This window comes from Mesoplodon mirus (assembly GCF_964341445.2).
Source record: "Mesoplodon mirus genome assembly, chromosome: 10".
Classification (NCBI taxonomy): Eukaryota; Metazoa; Chordata; class Mammalia; order Artiodactyla; family Ziphiidae; genus Mesoplodon; species Mesoplodon mirus.
Genome location: NC_138986.1, coordinates 67,578,585 through 67,594,594, shown reverse-complemented (window position 1 = coordinate 67,594,594; position 16,010 = coordinate 67,578,585). Strand labels below are relative to the sequence as shown.

Here is a 16,010-nt window from a genome sequence, read left to right as displayed (position 1 = left end):
TTCTTTTATCCTTACATGCACATTTTTCACAATTTAATATGGGTGAAGTCAGGCTTCATCTTATAATCATTGGCTGCTCTAATTTAATTAGCAGCATTTTTTCTTTCTTGGTGGTACATAAACTATGGGTGCATCTTACATCTGATAGTGTCTTAGATTCAGTGAAATAAAGTATCATTCAAGCATCCCTGATAACAGTTGTGTTTACTCTTCTATCTTCCTGTCTCTAAGGTGAATCGTTCCATTCTCAAAATTTCCTTAGTTCCTGTTCTCTATTCCTCCTGTTGTCTCCTTTTTACCTCATTTAATTTTCTACTTTTCTCAAGTAGAGTCAGATTATCACACTGCAGTAAAGCTGTGCTAAATCTGATGGTGTCATTGGTTCGTGGTCCCACATGATAAAATGCTATTTACAATCCTACATGTTTGCTACAGAACGAACTCCAGTTTCACTGTATAAGCTAGTTAAAATACATCTTTATTTTTTTTAAAGTGTGATCAGGCCACCATGTTATATGAGCCTCAACTTATGAAGACAACGTTGTCAGCAGCAGAGCAGTATTGGAATTACATAAGACAACCAAAGCAATAGGATATATTTAACGACAATGTATCAATAATTATCATTCTTTGAGTAGTGCTGTGGCCTAGGAGAGTCTCTAGAGAGTAAACGTTTCTAAACATGTCCAGGTGCCCTGTACCATCCAATTTCCTTGTTTACGTACCTTCCTTCTTCATTTGTCCCTGAAGCTGGGAGAGCCGCTGGTCTTGGGCCAGGCAACTCCATGGAGGGGAAGCTGCCCTGATGAGCACTGGGAGGGACGGGGGACCTGCTGTGAGCCCTAGAGTTGCAGAAAGAGCTGGTCTCTCACCTCTTCCTACAACCTAGGATCCAGCCAAAAGAGATGACTTGCCCCGCAAACTATACTCTGCAATCCCAAACTTTCCCGCCTCTCTCATGCCTTTGCTCAGGCCGACCCTTCCATCTGCAGCAGCACTTCTAACAGGACTTTCTGTGACTGTGGAAATGTTCTCTAGATCTGCACTATCGAATACACTAGTCATTGGCCACATGCGGCTGTTGAGTACAGCACTTGAAATGTGGCTAGCACAACGTGGCAAGAACGGAGCTTTTAATTCTAGTTAACTTTAATTAACTTAAATTTAAATAAATATATAGCCAGTGGCTACCATATCAGACCGCACACATCTAGCATGTACTTTCTACATGTGCACCTAGCATGAGCATTTCTTCTCCAAATCCCCAACCTTCAGGGAGCAGCTCAGAAGCTGTTTTCTCCACGGGACCCAGTCTTCCCCTGGAAATCATTCTTCCCTTCCTTAGAATTCCCATTACACGTTGAACCATTTTTGTTCCACTTAATACTTTTTTAACTTACACGTAATCGCATACCATATCCTTGACCAGTCCTTTTTCTGAGAGCTATACAAGAATAAGACATCTCTTAATCTTAATGTGGGCCCTACTATATCTAGTGCAGGGATTTTTTTAACGTTTGCTGCACGAATCTATACTAGAAGCAGAGTAATACACATTAACAATGAGGAATTGATGATGATTGCTGGGCAGTAAAGGATTTAACCTTGACAAAGGAAAGGTTCGGGCCTTGGCCTGTAGCTCCTGGGAGGTAACTTCTAAACCCCTGGACTGCCCTGCCTGATTGGAGGGTCTTTGTTCACCTGGGGGCCTACAGCCATGCCAGATGGTCTAAGCCAACAATGTGATTTATGATGGGGTCTCAGGCTGAGATTTATCAGCTCAGCCTCTGAATGAACTGGAGACTAAGGTCAGCCATAGGCAGTCAGCTGTATCCAGATGGCCAGCCCTGAATAAAAACTCTACACTTTGATGGGTTTGGGTGATGTTTCCCTGGCTGGCAATACTCAATGCATGTTGTCACACATTGCTGAGAAAAATAAGTGCTGGCACAGGGCAGATATTCAATATTTAATGAATGGTTGAATGGATGTATGAATGAATGATGTCCCTTAATATTGCAAAATCATGAGAGCTGCCAGACTCACCCAGGTCAAATCATTTCCTGTCTGGGATCTGAGGTTTTTTTTTTTTTTTTCTTTCCTAGATAGGCACTTAATCCAGTGTAGGGTTTACAGATTTTTTGATTCCTATTTTGAATCTTAATTTCCTGTCTCCTATCCAGAATGCCCCTAAGCTTGCCCTTCATTTCTCCCTTCCTTTTACAACTGAATCCTAGGCTTCATAAGGGTCTCCAAACATTCATCTGGGAGGCATTTGAGTCTTTTTTTATTGGAGGGAGGCTCTCATGAACCTGTTCACACACGAGAACAGAAGAAGACAGTCCCAGAGCAGCAAGAAGTGGGACACAACACAGCAAGCCCATGATGAGCAAGCCCATGAGACCTGGGGGAGGGCAGCTGGAGGGCTCCTGGGCTCCTCCGGGAGCCAGGATGCTGCTCGCGGTGGTCCAGGGGCTGCCGCTCTGTCTGTGAGGGGTCACGCTCAGCAGGTCCACGTGTGGGCGGCCGGCCAGACACCAGAAATGTCCGTGCCCTTCCCCAGGCATAGCCTCAGAGCCCCTAGGCAAACACTGACCAATAAATTAAGTTGAAAAATATGTAGGAAGCTGGGAATATCAACCGGGAGTATTTGTCGATGGCGTGGGTGTTCTGGAAGATGCGAAGACCCACCTGGCCCTTCAGAAGCCCCTTCTTCTTGGAGGAGTTGGATTCACTGCTCAGGGCCAGGTGGACCACGATTTTGTCTTGCCTTTCTTCTTCTGTCAGAATATGGCTTCTCGGGTACCCGGCCAGGCTGTTGGCCTCAGACTCACTGTAGCTTCCACCCAGCATCATGGTTCTTGAGTGGAGCATTCCACACATGCATGGGAACTGTGGGCAGCAAACACAAGGGGAGATGTCAGGCATGTTTCGGCCTGTGAGAGGCCCAGAGGAGGCTTCCTGGGCCGAGCGTAAAGCCCATGGCTTCTCAGAACCACAGAAAAGGCAGAACTAGAAGCATCTCCAGAGATCACTTTGTCCGATTCTCTATCCTGGGAGCTCTTTAAACTGGCCATGCCCAGGCTCCACTCCAGACTAATTAATTAAAGGCTCCCAGGTGATTCTACTATGCAGCCAGGGTCCAGAACCACTGATTTAGTCCAAATGCCCTCAATTGCAGAAGCAAAAACTAAGACCAAGAGAGGCTATACAATTCTCCTGGGATCAGACAGTTAGTGTCAGATTCAGGATTTTAAACACACATCTTCTGGTTCCAGCCGTGGACCTCCACCACTGTGTGCATGAATCAAAAGATGATTAGGTAGGAGAGTGTCCTTATTCTAAAGAATTCCACTTAAGGGTAAAGGGTCATGGTACCTATCATGTATTTTTATTTTTATTTTTTTATTTATATATTTTTTCTTGGATAATCCTCCAAGTTTTTTTTTAATTGAAGTATAATTGATTTACAGTGTTGCATAATTTCAGGTGTACAACAAAGTGATTCATATATATATATATATAGAGAGAGAGAGAGAGAGACATACACATATACGTAAAACGTTTTTTCAGATTCTTCTCCATTATAGGTTATAACAAGATAGTTCCCTGCACTATACAGTAGGACCCTGTTGTTTATCTCTTTTATATATAGTAGTGTGTATCCATTAACCCCAAACTCCTAATTTATCCCCCTCCCCACTTTCCCCTGTCATGTATTTTTTAATAGTTCAGCTGCACCAACAAAAGTATGTTTATATGAGAAAAAGCTCACACAAAAATGGCAAAATGTCAACAATGTTGGATGGAGGGGCAGGGTGTACGACTGTATATTATCCTATTTTTTTCAACCATTTCTGTGAGTATGAAAATGTTTATAAGAAATTATAAGGTGGAGGGAAGGGAATGGTCTTGTCTAACTCCTCCCCAGCGTTTGAGTCAGCAAAGCTGGCTCCGGTTAACAGCTGGTTCATGAACCCATATTTGTTGGATGAAGGCTTTGCTATGTTTTTTTTTTTTTTTTAATTTATTTTATTTATTTATTTTTGGCTGCTTTGGGTCTTCGTTGCTGCGGCGCGGGCTTTCTCTAGTTGCGGCAAGCAAGGGCTACTCTTCGTTGTGGTGCTCGGGCTTCTCATTGCAGTGGCTTCTCTTGTTGCTGAGCACGGGCTCTAGGCGCACAGGCTTCAGTAGTTGTGGCATATGGGCTCAGTAGTTGTGGTGCATGGGCTTAGTTGCTCTGCGGCATGTGGGATCTTCTCGGACCAGGGCTCGAACCCATGTCCCCTGCATTGGCAGGTGGATTCTTAACCACTGCACCACCAGGGAAGCCCCGAGGCTTTGGCATGTTTTGAATGACTCTATACAGGAAAGTCCAGTGCATTATAAATCAAAAGTATTTAAATATAATCCAAAGGTATTTGATAATAATCAATGTACAGATTATTGAAAATTTAAACAAGGATTCACATACCCAAGTAAAAAAGGTTTGTGTTTGGCTGATGCTGGCCAGAGGTATGACGCCTGCCTGATCCAGCCAACTGATCTTGGGTTTATTCTCAACCTGTTGGCTTTAATATGTTTCTAACCTGGCTCTCAGCCCTGTGGTGCCTCTGTTTTTCCATCTGGGAAAGTGAAATAATGACATTTCACACATTTCCTCCTATTGTCATGGATCTTGAAATACGCAGATGGATACCAGGAAGCTTTAGAATGCAAAAATAGATGAATGATTTTATGTCAAATCAGAATTACTTGAAGTATTTTTACACTTGAGGAAATCTGTGGTTTGGAGAGCTATTTTTTTAATCAGGCATGATTGTTTCATTACTATTTCTATGTCTTGTCCCATCAGCAACAATAATTAAGTAGCACGTTAATATATTCCTAGAATAATTAACTGATAGATTTTAAGGATAAAAGGTCAGTGAGAGGTCATCTATTCAATTCTTTGCATTTAGATAAAATCACACCCAAACTTTGGTAAAATTGTGAGATATTGTTGTATCACTGGGGACTTCTTTTTTGTAAGACATGGGTCTCCTTTTTCCTTGCTCTAAACTGAAATTCTTTCTGCTAAAATAAAAAGAGACATTTAAGGTTTTGAGTTAGAATCAGGAAATGCCCCAAATTATGGAAAATTTCTATTTCCCACATCAGCTCATTTCTAAGAAAAATTAAGTGGCACCTGGCCCATTGGACAGGTCTGGATGATCAGCCAAAGAATTCAAGTACATACAGGGGAGCAGAACTATACTCTGCCTGCCGGCTTCAACCCAAAGCAGCGTGGGTCCCCTTCTGAACCATGGTGAACCTAGCAGGCTCCAGTCAACTTTGCCCTCGGCAGAGCAGAAGTCATACTTCAGTGAGCATCACAGTTGCCTGGGAGTGGGCTTCCCTGGTGGCGCGGTGGTTGGGGGGTCCGCCTGCCGATGCAGGGGACACGGGTTCGTGCCCCGGTCCGGGAGGATCCCACATGCTGCGGAGCGGCTGGGCCCGTGAGCCATGGCCGCTGAGCCTGCGCGTCCGGAGCCTGTGCTCCGCAACGGGAGGGGCCAACAGTGAGAGGCCTGCGTACCGCAAAAAAAAAAAAAAAAAAAAGAATTGCCTGGGAGCTTGTCAGCAAGGCCAATTCCAGGGTGCCATCTCTGGAGATTCTGAGCCCGTAGGTCTGGGGTTCAGCCCTTAATCTTCATCTTTAATAGGCTGAGAAGGTGAATCCAGGCCAGGTGCTCCTGGGCTCCCACTCTGGGAACCTCAGCTCCACTGGGGGCCATGTTAACGTTGTGAACAGTGGCTTCTCTGTGGGACAGCGGGAGAGAGAATTCGTGTCCTCCCACCGGTCTGCCTCCCCAGCAACCACAGCTTCTCAGCCTTTCAACCGCGTGCTTGACAACAGTGGAGAACAAGCCCTCACTTCCCGGCTGTCTGTTCCCATAGACATGGAGCTAGACTTGGAGCCCAAAGGGCTGTCCACGTATGATTTCCTCATCGCTCTTTAGCCAGCGTCGTATCATCACTGGCAAACACCGGGCCCATCATATGGTAACAGGTTAATAATGATCTGCCTGAGTACAAGTTATGTGCTGTTAATGGTTCATGGGCGCATATCTGTCGGATGAAGGCTTTGCTATTTTTTGAACGGCTCTACACAAGGAAAGCCTAACAGATTACAAGTCAAAAGTGTTTAAGTATATTCCAAAGGCATTTGATAATGATCAATGCACAGATTATCAAAATTTGAGGGAATTCCCCAGTGGTCCAGGGGTTAGGACTTGGCACTTTCATTGCCAAGGACCTGGGTTCGATCCCTGGTTGGGGAACTAAGATGCAACTGGTGGGGAAAAAAAAAAAACAAAACTGAACAAATCCTCAAATGCTGAAGCAAAAGTATTTTGAAGACAATTTAAAATATAAACTCTTAAACAATCTAGCATATTTGAAGACAATTGGAAATATTTAACAGGTATAATGTGGGCATTAAAAGACTATTTTTAAAAAGGCAACAGGTCCTCTTTCCTAAAATTTAAAGCTCCCTTTGCTAAGGAGCTTCCAGCCAGCTAGACACACATAAATGTGGAATTTTCACGTTCCCTGATCTCTACAACTTTTAGGTAAACACCCATTTTGATCAGTACAATGACTAGCAAGGATTTGGTAACAAGTTGGCATTTTATTTCTTAATGTGATTAATAAGAGTCCGCATATGAATAGAATAGATTTTCCCTCTCTGCCCAGGTGCATTGCCCTGAATTCCCCATTTGCATTCCATCCCATAGTAGACTTTACTATAGTACAGTATCGTATAGATAGCATAGTATTTCCAATGAGTCTAAAGGCTAAGGTTGTGTGTGGCTGAATTTTCACTGGGCCAGAGCACTGATAAATACAGGAGTTTTTTATTCTAGAACTTTCCTCTTGTCTGTTCACAGGCCGTAGAGACATTCTCCCTAAACAGGTTCAGTAATGATAGTGATAATTTATGTGCATCTAGAACCACACACTTTCAAAACAACCCTCATATACATTTTTGTAAGGGTATTGTGACCCTTACAATAACCCTGGGAGGAAGATGGGGTGAGGGTTCTACTTTTTTTTTAACAGATGAGGAAACTGAGGCCCAACATAAATGGCAGAGTTGGGCCCAAGAACCCAAGTCTTCCTAGTCTTTGTCCAAAGGCTTTCCACTTTCTGGGATCCTTTGTGATGGAAGCTAGAATATTCCAGAACGGATCCTCCTCCTTTTGCACAAACATCTCCCTTTGCTCCATGAAAGCTCCCTCCCGCTATTCTCATCCAACCAGCAGCATGGGCTCCAACAAGGGAATGAATGAAACTTCTCTCACCTTCTCCTGCAGCTTCCGCTCTCTCCGCTCCTGCACGGTGGTCAGGTAGTTGACGGCCGCGTACTCCAGCACCGAGAGGAACACGAACACGAAGCTGACCCAGAGGTAGATGTCCACGGCCTTGACGTAGGACACGCGGGGCATGGAGGCGTTCACCCCCGTGATGATGGTGGACATGGTCAGCACCGTGGTGATCCCTGCAGCATCCAGCTTTAGTTCAGCCACTGACAAGGGTACACAGTTGCCCTCACATTTCACTAAGTCCCTTTATTGTTTCAACTATTAACCATTTTATATTGATTTTTCTAGTATGCTTCTTCCAAGGTCTTGTGACGCTTAAAGAGATTTTATGTATAGTAGCGTGTATATGTCCATCCCAATCTCCCAGTTTATCCCTCCCCCTCTCGTAACCATAAGGTTGTTTTCTACATCTGTAACTCTATTTCTGTTTTGTAAATAAGTTCACTAAGTCCCATTTTACATTTGCTCCCTCTTACATCTAATAGGAAGTGGCCAGGACATGTTTCCACCTCATAGAGGTGTGAGGATCTGCAAGGATCTGCGCCCGAGCAGCCGACCCAGTCTCCTCCCAGCCAACTGCCTGTCCCCTTTCACTCTGAGCCACTTGGGAGCCTGGGTTTCTGTGATGTGAGCAGACCTTTCCCAAAGGATCTGCTCAGATGTGGACTTTAAAACAGTGGCTGTGAAAATCAACTCTACTTCAATAAAAAATAAAAATTAAAAAGCAGGGGCTACAGGACCCCTCTCAAGGAACCTTCCCAAACTTCAAGGAAAGAACACATCCTGCCTCCTCTGAGTCCAGGAAGACTGTGGAAATTCCTGGAAGCCTGTCATACAGGCTTTGGTCCAAATCTCGATGATGAGTTGCACATGTTTACTCTGGCATTTAGGGCCTGTAAAGGTCTAAACCACAGCTCCAGGGCGTACAGCCCTCTCCTTCCCAGAAACCATGAAATATGGGCCCTGCTCCCAAACTCTCAGTCTGTCTAAATAAGGCCAACGAAGTTTTTGTATTTGCAGAGTAAGTTTGGGCATTTGTCCAATTGTCTTATTTATCAAAGTACTGAGCTCTGATACTGCCAGTGGTGGAAGTCTACACCCCTGGTAGGTGCTATCTTTCTGAAATGATTCGAGCAGAGCTGATGCGGTTTGAGCGCCCTGTGGTTTTCACAGTGTAGTCTGGGAAACTGAGGGCAGTATGTGAATGGAAAGCAAGCAGCAGGAGGCAAGTTCGCTCCTTCTGACTCTGACAGCCCATCGGTTAGGGACCCTGAATGATGATTTTACTTCTTCTTTACATAGTGATTGATTGAAAAAAACAAACAAACCACCCTATCACACCTTATCAAATGCTTTTACCCAGTGAAACTCTGGCGGGCACAGCTCTGCGGTCGATCCAGAAGGACACCCAGGACAGCATGACCATCAGGGTGGCGGGGAAGTAGGTTTGCAGCAAGAAGAAGAAGATGTGGCGCCGCAACGTGAAGTTAATGTAGAGACGGTTGTACCAGCCTGGGGGACACAGGAAGAAGCCAGTGAGGTTCCATCGCAGAGGCAAAAACAAACTCCTTCCCTGGGGGCCCTTCGTCCCCTGTCATCACACTCATCTTCAGCAGAAAGTTAAAAGTTAATGATCCAAGGGACGTCCCTGGCAGTCCAGTGGTTAAGAATCTGCCTTCCAATGCAGGGGACGTGGGTTTGATCCCTGGTCAGGGAACTAAGATCCCACATGCTACGGGGCAACTAAGCCTGTGTGCCGCAACTACTGAGCTCACACACCACAACTAGAAAGCCCATGCACCACAACTACTGAGCCTGCATGCTCTGGAGCCTGGGCATCACAACCAGAGAGAAGCCTGCACACCACAATGAAGAGCCCTCACGTCGCAGCAAAACGATCCCGTGTGCCACGACTAAGATCCGGCACAGCCAAAAATAAATTAAAAAGAAAAAAGAGTTAATGATCCAAAAAAAATAAAATAGGGAATTCCCTGGCGGTCCCGTGGTTAGGACCCCTTGCTCTCACTGCTGGGGCCCGGGGTCAAACCCTGATCGGGGAACTAAGATCCCACAAGCCTCACAGTGCGGCCCCCAAAAAAGTTAATGATTGGCTGGCTTAGTGTAATACATTTCCTTTCTAAAATCTAATCTCTCTGAGTCTCAGTTTTCTCATCTGTAAACTGGGGATACTACGATCTACACCATAGATTTGTTGGGTAGAAATTAGTTAATTCATACAAAGCACTCAAAACAGTGACACATAGTAAACGTTATACCGGGAACTCTTAAAAATGGTTTTAGAAAGAGAGTTGATTTGAACTTGCCAAGAACAGACGAGAAAAGAAAATTGTGTGGCAATGCACATCAGAGCAAAAGAGAAGAAAGGGATGGGGGTGAGGACTATGGGCATAAAGGGAAAGCAGGTGTGGGCTGTCCTGACACCAAGGCAACCTTGGCTGGGGCCCGCTCTTCTCCAGTGTTTGGTGTTGCGAACAGAAGGGTGGGGCTGGGGACAGGTGAACGGGGAGATGGTGGCCATGCAGGGGCAGACGGTAGCCCAAAAGCTTCCCACAGCCAGGCCTAGGCTTCTCAGCACTGGGACAAAGGGTAAGGAAGTGAGAAGTCCTCCAGGGTCCCGTGGCTGCTGCAGTGCTGTGTATTGCAGCTCTATATTGCAGAGCTGTGCAGCATATAAAGGTACGTTGAAGTTCTAGATCCCACTGCCTGCGAATGTAACTTTATTAAGAAATCGGGTCTCTTCTGTACATGTAATCAAAGTAAGACGAGGTCATCTTGAGTTAGGGTGGCCCATAATCCAGTGACCAGTGTCCTTAAAGAAGAGGGATGTTTGCACATAGATGCCCAGAGACACACCATGGGAAGACCAGAGTCACAGGGAGAATGCCACGTGACAACAGAGGCAGAGGTTGGAGTGATGCCATAACCACCAGGGCTAGTACGAGGCAAGGAAGGAGTCCTCCCCAGAGCCTTCAGAAGGAGCACGGCGCTCAGGCTTCTGGCCTCCAGCACTGTGAGTGAACACATTTCTATCGTTTAAAGCACCCAGTTTGTGGTACTCTGTTAGGACGGCTCTAGGAAACTAACACAAGGGCTGACGGTGAGATTCAAGAAGAGCGGACAAATGGATCCTCTCAAAACTTCAAACATGGCCCCAAGGTCCAAGAAGAGGTCACACTACGCATAAGAAATGAATCTATAGCTCTGAATATAGGTAATAAATACATAGGTAAATCCAGTAATAAATACATAAATAAATAGGTAATAAATACATTTCCCCATATCGTTAAGTCAAACGAATCAGGTTACAGAATAGTGTGTACACTCTGACCCTACTTTTGTAAAATTACATTATTAAAGCAGGATGTCTGCAAGGGTGTTTGCTGAATTGTTCAGAATGACTACCTCTGACCATGGAATTTCAGAGGGCAGCAATTTTTAAAGCCTCTGCTTTTTTTTTTTTTTGCGGTACGTGGGCCTCTCACTATTGTGGCCTCTCCCGTTGAGGAGCACAGGCTCCGGATGCGCAGGCTCAGCGGCCATGGCTCACGGGCCCAGCCGCTCCACGGCATGTGGGATCCTCCCGGACTGGGGCACGAACCCGCGTCCCCTGCATCGGCAGGCGGACTGTCAACCACTGCGCCACCAGGGAAGCCCAGCCTCTGCTTTTAAGTGTTGTTTATGTCTTGTTGGACTGGGCATTATTAAAATAATGAAAAGTTATTTTCATTGGAAGGGGAAAAAGTTAACACTGAAAAAGAATTCTAATGTGTTTTCTTCCACATGTGAATCCGACCATGGCAGAAATTAGGTACCAGTGCTGCTGTAGAAGGCCAGTCTGGAAGTGGTGTGGAATTTCTGAATCAGAAACTGAGACAGGGAGATCTTCTCATCTGTTTTCAGGGATTCGTCCCCATTCTTCCAGTACAGCATCAGATCTTCATCTGTATATGCATCTTTGGGAAGAGGAAAATAAGTTAATTTCACTCCTTTTCTTCTGAGGCAGGAGCAACAGGGCCATCCTACCTCAGCCAGGGATTAAATAGGTCTTATCCCTGGCAGGCAGTACTCAGTCTCATAGTTACTAAAACGGCACAGAGAGGGAATAAGGCAAAGATTTGTCATTACGAATAGACACTTACAGCTTTCCAGCTCCAAAGAACAGGTCTGGGAGTCCAGGGGAAAGTGGCTGAAATCCATGTTGCACATGGCAGTGACTGTAATCCTAGAACCCAAACAAACATGTTGGCTCGTGCAGTGAGTTACTGGCTCATATACATGCCCACCAAGGGCAGCTGCCTCCTCACATCTACATCAGAAGCTCGGAAACCTAGGACTCTAACTTTTTTTTTTTTTGCCGCATAGTGCAGCATGCGGGATCTTAGCGCCCTGACTAGGGATCGAACCCGTGCCGCCAGCATTGGGAGCACTGAGTCTTAACCACTGGACTGCCAGGGAAGTCCCTCTAAGTTAACTTTTAGAGTTTTGTCTTCTGTGGATGATGGTGTTTGCTCTGCCCGGATCCCAGCTCCTGAGGCTGCTGGTTGTGTGTGGTCCACACCTGGACCCTTCTCTGGGCATTGCCCGCGTCCAGAGACTCGTCTTCCCCAGAGATGCCCGGAGGTTATGCCCTGCCTCCGCAGCCCCGACTCAAGGCTATTAGCACTGAATTCTGGCGAACTGTACAAGGTGTGGGATGAAACCGTGTAATCACTCAAGTCAGCCCAGAAGCCAATCTGCAGTAGCACCTAATAAAGAGTAGCTATCGTTATTTTCCTAATTTTTGTTTATTACCAATAATTACCTATTTTTGTTTATTGCCGATAAACCAGAATCATAGGCTCTCAGGGGTGGAGGGTACATAGAAGGTCACCGTCTCCCTCAGATCATTCAGGTTCAGTTACTCTCCTAACCTGACCTTAAGATCCCCGATGACAGGGCTTCCCTGGTGGCGCAGTGGTTGAGAATCTGCCTGCCAATGCAGGGGACACGGGTTCGAGCCCTGGTCTGGGAAGATCCCACATGCCGCGGAGCAACTGGGCCCATGCGCCACAACTACTGAGCCTGCGTGTCTGGAGCTTGTGCTCCGCAACAAGAGAGGCCAAGACGGTGAGAGGCCTGCATACCGCAATGAAGAGTGGCCCCCGCTTGCTGCAACTAGAGATAGCCCACATACAGAAACGAAGACCCAACACAGCCAAAAATAAATAAATAAATAAAATTAAAAAAAAAAAAAAAGATCCCCGATGACAGGGAAGTCAGCACCTACTACGGTGGTCATTTCGTCTTCAGAGAGTTCTAACTATCTTCAGAAGGTTCAGACCCTCCCATGTAACCCACAGACCCAAATACAGTGACAAACTCTTCGGGGCCAAAGGGACAGACCACACATATACATTTTTTTTAATAGAGGGTTTTTTTTTGTGGTGGTTTTTAAACCAAGAGTTGACTAGCTAATTCATTCCACAAATACTGTTTTCTCACCTACTGTGAAAAGCACAGTTTAGCTCTGACGATACAGTGGTAAATCAGTCAAACGACCCCTGGCCTTGTCCACACATATGAGGATGCCATTGGACACAGAGACCATGACCCCGTGGACAGTTACCTCAGGCTGTACAGCACCTGCCCATCCGGGAACACCCTCAGCATGATGTTGTCCGTGGTGGTGTCGTGGATGAAGGACCTTTTGGAGTGAACAAAGAAAACGTCGGGGACCCAGATCTTCTTCACCAGCCGGCCGTCGAAGGTCATGCTTTTGTTGCTGGTGCTGGGGAAGACCAGCCGCTCATCCTTCCAGTAATGCCGCAGGTAGAGGGTCATGGTGAAGTCCTGTGGGAGTGGGGGGGAGACCAGACAGAGATGGCTTACAAAGCTCTCTTCCTGACGGCCGACCCTCCGTCCACCACTGCGACGGACACCTCAGGCTCAGCCTCCAGAGTTGAAGGAAACAGTTCTGCAGCCCTGCGGGACGATGGCCAAGGGAAAGAGAATGGCTCATGTTGGTGCCTCATGAGGTTGGAGCCCAAGGGACAGCACAGCCCCTCCTTCAGGCTTTGCAAAGGAGAATGGCAGCTGTGATGCCCACCGCCTGCCCTGGGGCCAGGAGAGCTGGATTCCCACAAAGCCCTGCACTCTCACCTAGACCTTTGCACACATGGCTCCTTACCTATTGGCTAACCATTCAATTCAACTTAGCAAACACTTCTAGAAACCTGAACAGCCAAGTGTCCCATTTTGCCTTTTTTTTTTTTTTTTTTTTTGTGGCCACACTGTGTGGCCTGCGGGATCTTAGTTCCCTGACCAGGGCTCAAACCTGTGCCCCCCTGCAGTGGAAGCATGGAGTCTTAACCACTGTACTGCCAGGGAAGTCCTAAGTGTCCAATTTTGGAGGGTTTCTACCATTAGGCTTGTAGTATCTTTAAAGGCAGAATTGTTTCCTGCCCACCCCTGAATCTCCAGACCCTAGTTTAGTGCCTGGCAAGGCACAATAGTGGATGCTCAATAAATATCTGCAGAATGGAAAAATGCGGGGAAAGGAGATGGGCAGCTGCATGTCTAGTATAATTTCAGCCTGAAAGCTTATCCTGTTAAAAAGTGTCTCCTCGTCTGCACAGCTGATGCCTGAAACCAAGAGTGTAGCCCTTACACCGTAGCCAGAGCTAATACATGAACGCCAATGAATAAATAACTACCCAAAAGAGCCTGTTCCAGGAGCAGGTGAAGGGAGGCTGGAAGGATGCACGCGGTGGCCCACGTCTGCTCGGCCAACCACACCCAGGCTCCTCCTGCCTGTCCCGGAGGCCCGCCCGTGGAGGGGAGCCCCGCCCCACTGGCCCACCTCTGCAGCCCCTCTCTTCCCCGTTGTGTCCGCCACTCTTTCAGTTTCCAAACTCCCTGTTCTTCTGCCTCAGAGACCTCGTACGCGCTCTTGCTTGGCCCTCCCTACAGCTGTCAGGTCTCAGCTGAAACGAGGCTTCTTCAAGGACGCTCCGGTGCCCGCCTGAGCCTGCTGGGCGCTGCCAAGGAGTGAGCCGGGAAGCTGTGCTCCCGGCGGGCGCTGGCGCGCAGAGACCTGCAGAATTTGAAGGGCAACACGTCCACCTCCGGCGCTCCTCGAAGTGTGGCGGGTCCAGCCGCTCACGCCGCTAAAGGGGCGTGTTCAGAACATAGAGGGCTGGGCCTCACTCCCAGAGACCGAATCAGGAAGTCTGGGGCGGGGCCTGTGTGCATTTAACACACACCCCCACCCGCCCCCAGGTTTTACCTACGAAGCGGCAGAATCCAGGCTCTGGATTTTACTAAACCTGGGCCAACCTCCAAATCCCGGTTTTATACCCTCCAGCTCTGGCCCCGCCCCCAGACGCAGCCTGCCCCAGCGTGGCCCCACCCACCGCAGGCCCTCAAGGGACCTCGGCCACAGCAGCCTGCCCCGGCGCTGCCTACCGAGCGCGCCTCGTACCATGTCAACCTCCGAGATGCTGTCCAGGCTCTCCACCTGCACGTCCACGCCCACCGGGATGGCAGGGCCTGCAGAGAGGCAAAGATGGCTGGTTAAGGCGCCTTCCTCTCTAGCACTGGGCAAGCAGACAGCCCCTACCCCCTTCCCAGGGGAGCCTGAGCGGAGCAGGGGTGAGGCAAGTGGTTCAGATTCCATGAGGGTTTTCTTGCTACTTCCTGGCAGGTTGGGTGCCTGAGCTTTCTCCATGAGGGCGGGGACTGTGTCTACCTTAAGCGCCTTTCCTGGGCCAACATGGGTGTTTAACCCATGCTTGTTGCATGAGTGGATGAGCTGGATTATGTATGTTTATGCTTCCATAAAATGTTTTTTTAGGTTTTAATATTTTAAAAAGTCTTAAATGGGGAAAACAAAAAAACCTGTGTCTGTCAAGCATATTAATGAATGCTATTCCATTCACAGGCAAAAAAATGTCTCTGAGAGCATCAGGTGGCATCTGGGCGGGGCCTTCTGAGAGGAAGGCATTGTCTGGAGGCCAGCCCACTGCACCTGGGTCCTCTGGGCCCTGGCCAGGGAGTGCAGGACCCGGACATGCCGACCCCCCGTGGTCTGAGCTGGGAGAAGCTTAGGGTGGCAGGGGGAGTCTGGGTCTCAGGGAATGAGGACTGGGAGGGCCGGGGACTTTGGCTGAAGGCAGGGGAGGAGGAGCAGAGATCCTGACAGGATCTGGTGGGCCAGGGCATTGAATGGGCTCACCGACTGTCCCCACACCTCCACGCTGGTAGCTTTGCTAAGACTTGCAATCCCACCATGAAAGATTTGGGGCTTTTGGCTGAGCCCGATAGAATGGGAGCATTTTATTTATTACTGGTGGGATTTAGTGGCTGTTTTCTGTGTTCTTAAACATGAAAGCAAATGAGCACAACCTTTTTTTTTTTTTTTTTAAACCAGGGATTGAACCTGGGCCCACAGCAGTGAAAGCACCGAGTCCTAACCACTGGACCGCCAGGGAATTCCCACAACATTTTATTTTTTATTTTTACTTTCCCCCTCCCAGATAAATTGGGTCATAAGCCGACCTTTTTATTTTCCTGTGCTCTCAACTGAGGGCTCAGGTCAGGCCCCAGGATAGATCACTGCTCTAACAGCCGGAGGCTTCTCTCACT

The 16,010-nt window shown here is 47.5% G+C and overlaps 1 protein-coding gene across 1 annotated transcript; it reads right to left on the bottom strand.

Annotated features, from left to right (window-relative positions):
* Window positions 1-1,936: 1,936 nt before the first annotated feature.
* On the bottom strand, window positions 1,937-15,093 carry GABRR2 (gamma-aminobutyric acid type A receptor subunit rho2; the record flags this gene model as incomplete). Its single annotated transcript, XM_082633786.1, has 8 exons — window positions 1,937-2,892; window positions 7,347-7,570; window positions 8,727-8,879; window positions 11,201-11,341; window positions 11,528-11,610; window positions 12,994-13,217; window positions 14,461-14,533; window positions 14,657-15,093. 8 exons carry the CDS (start codon window positions 15,091-15,093, stop codon window positions 2,581-2,583), a joined length of 1,647 nt encoding a protein of 548 aa, XP_082489912.1. The 3' UTR covers window positions 1,937-2,580.
* Window positions 15,094-16,010: the final 917 nt, after the last annotated feature.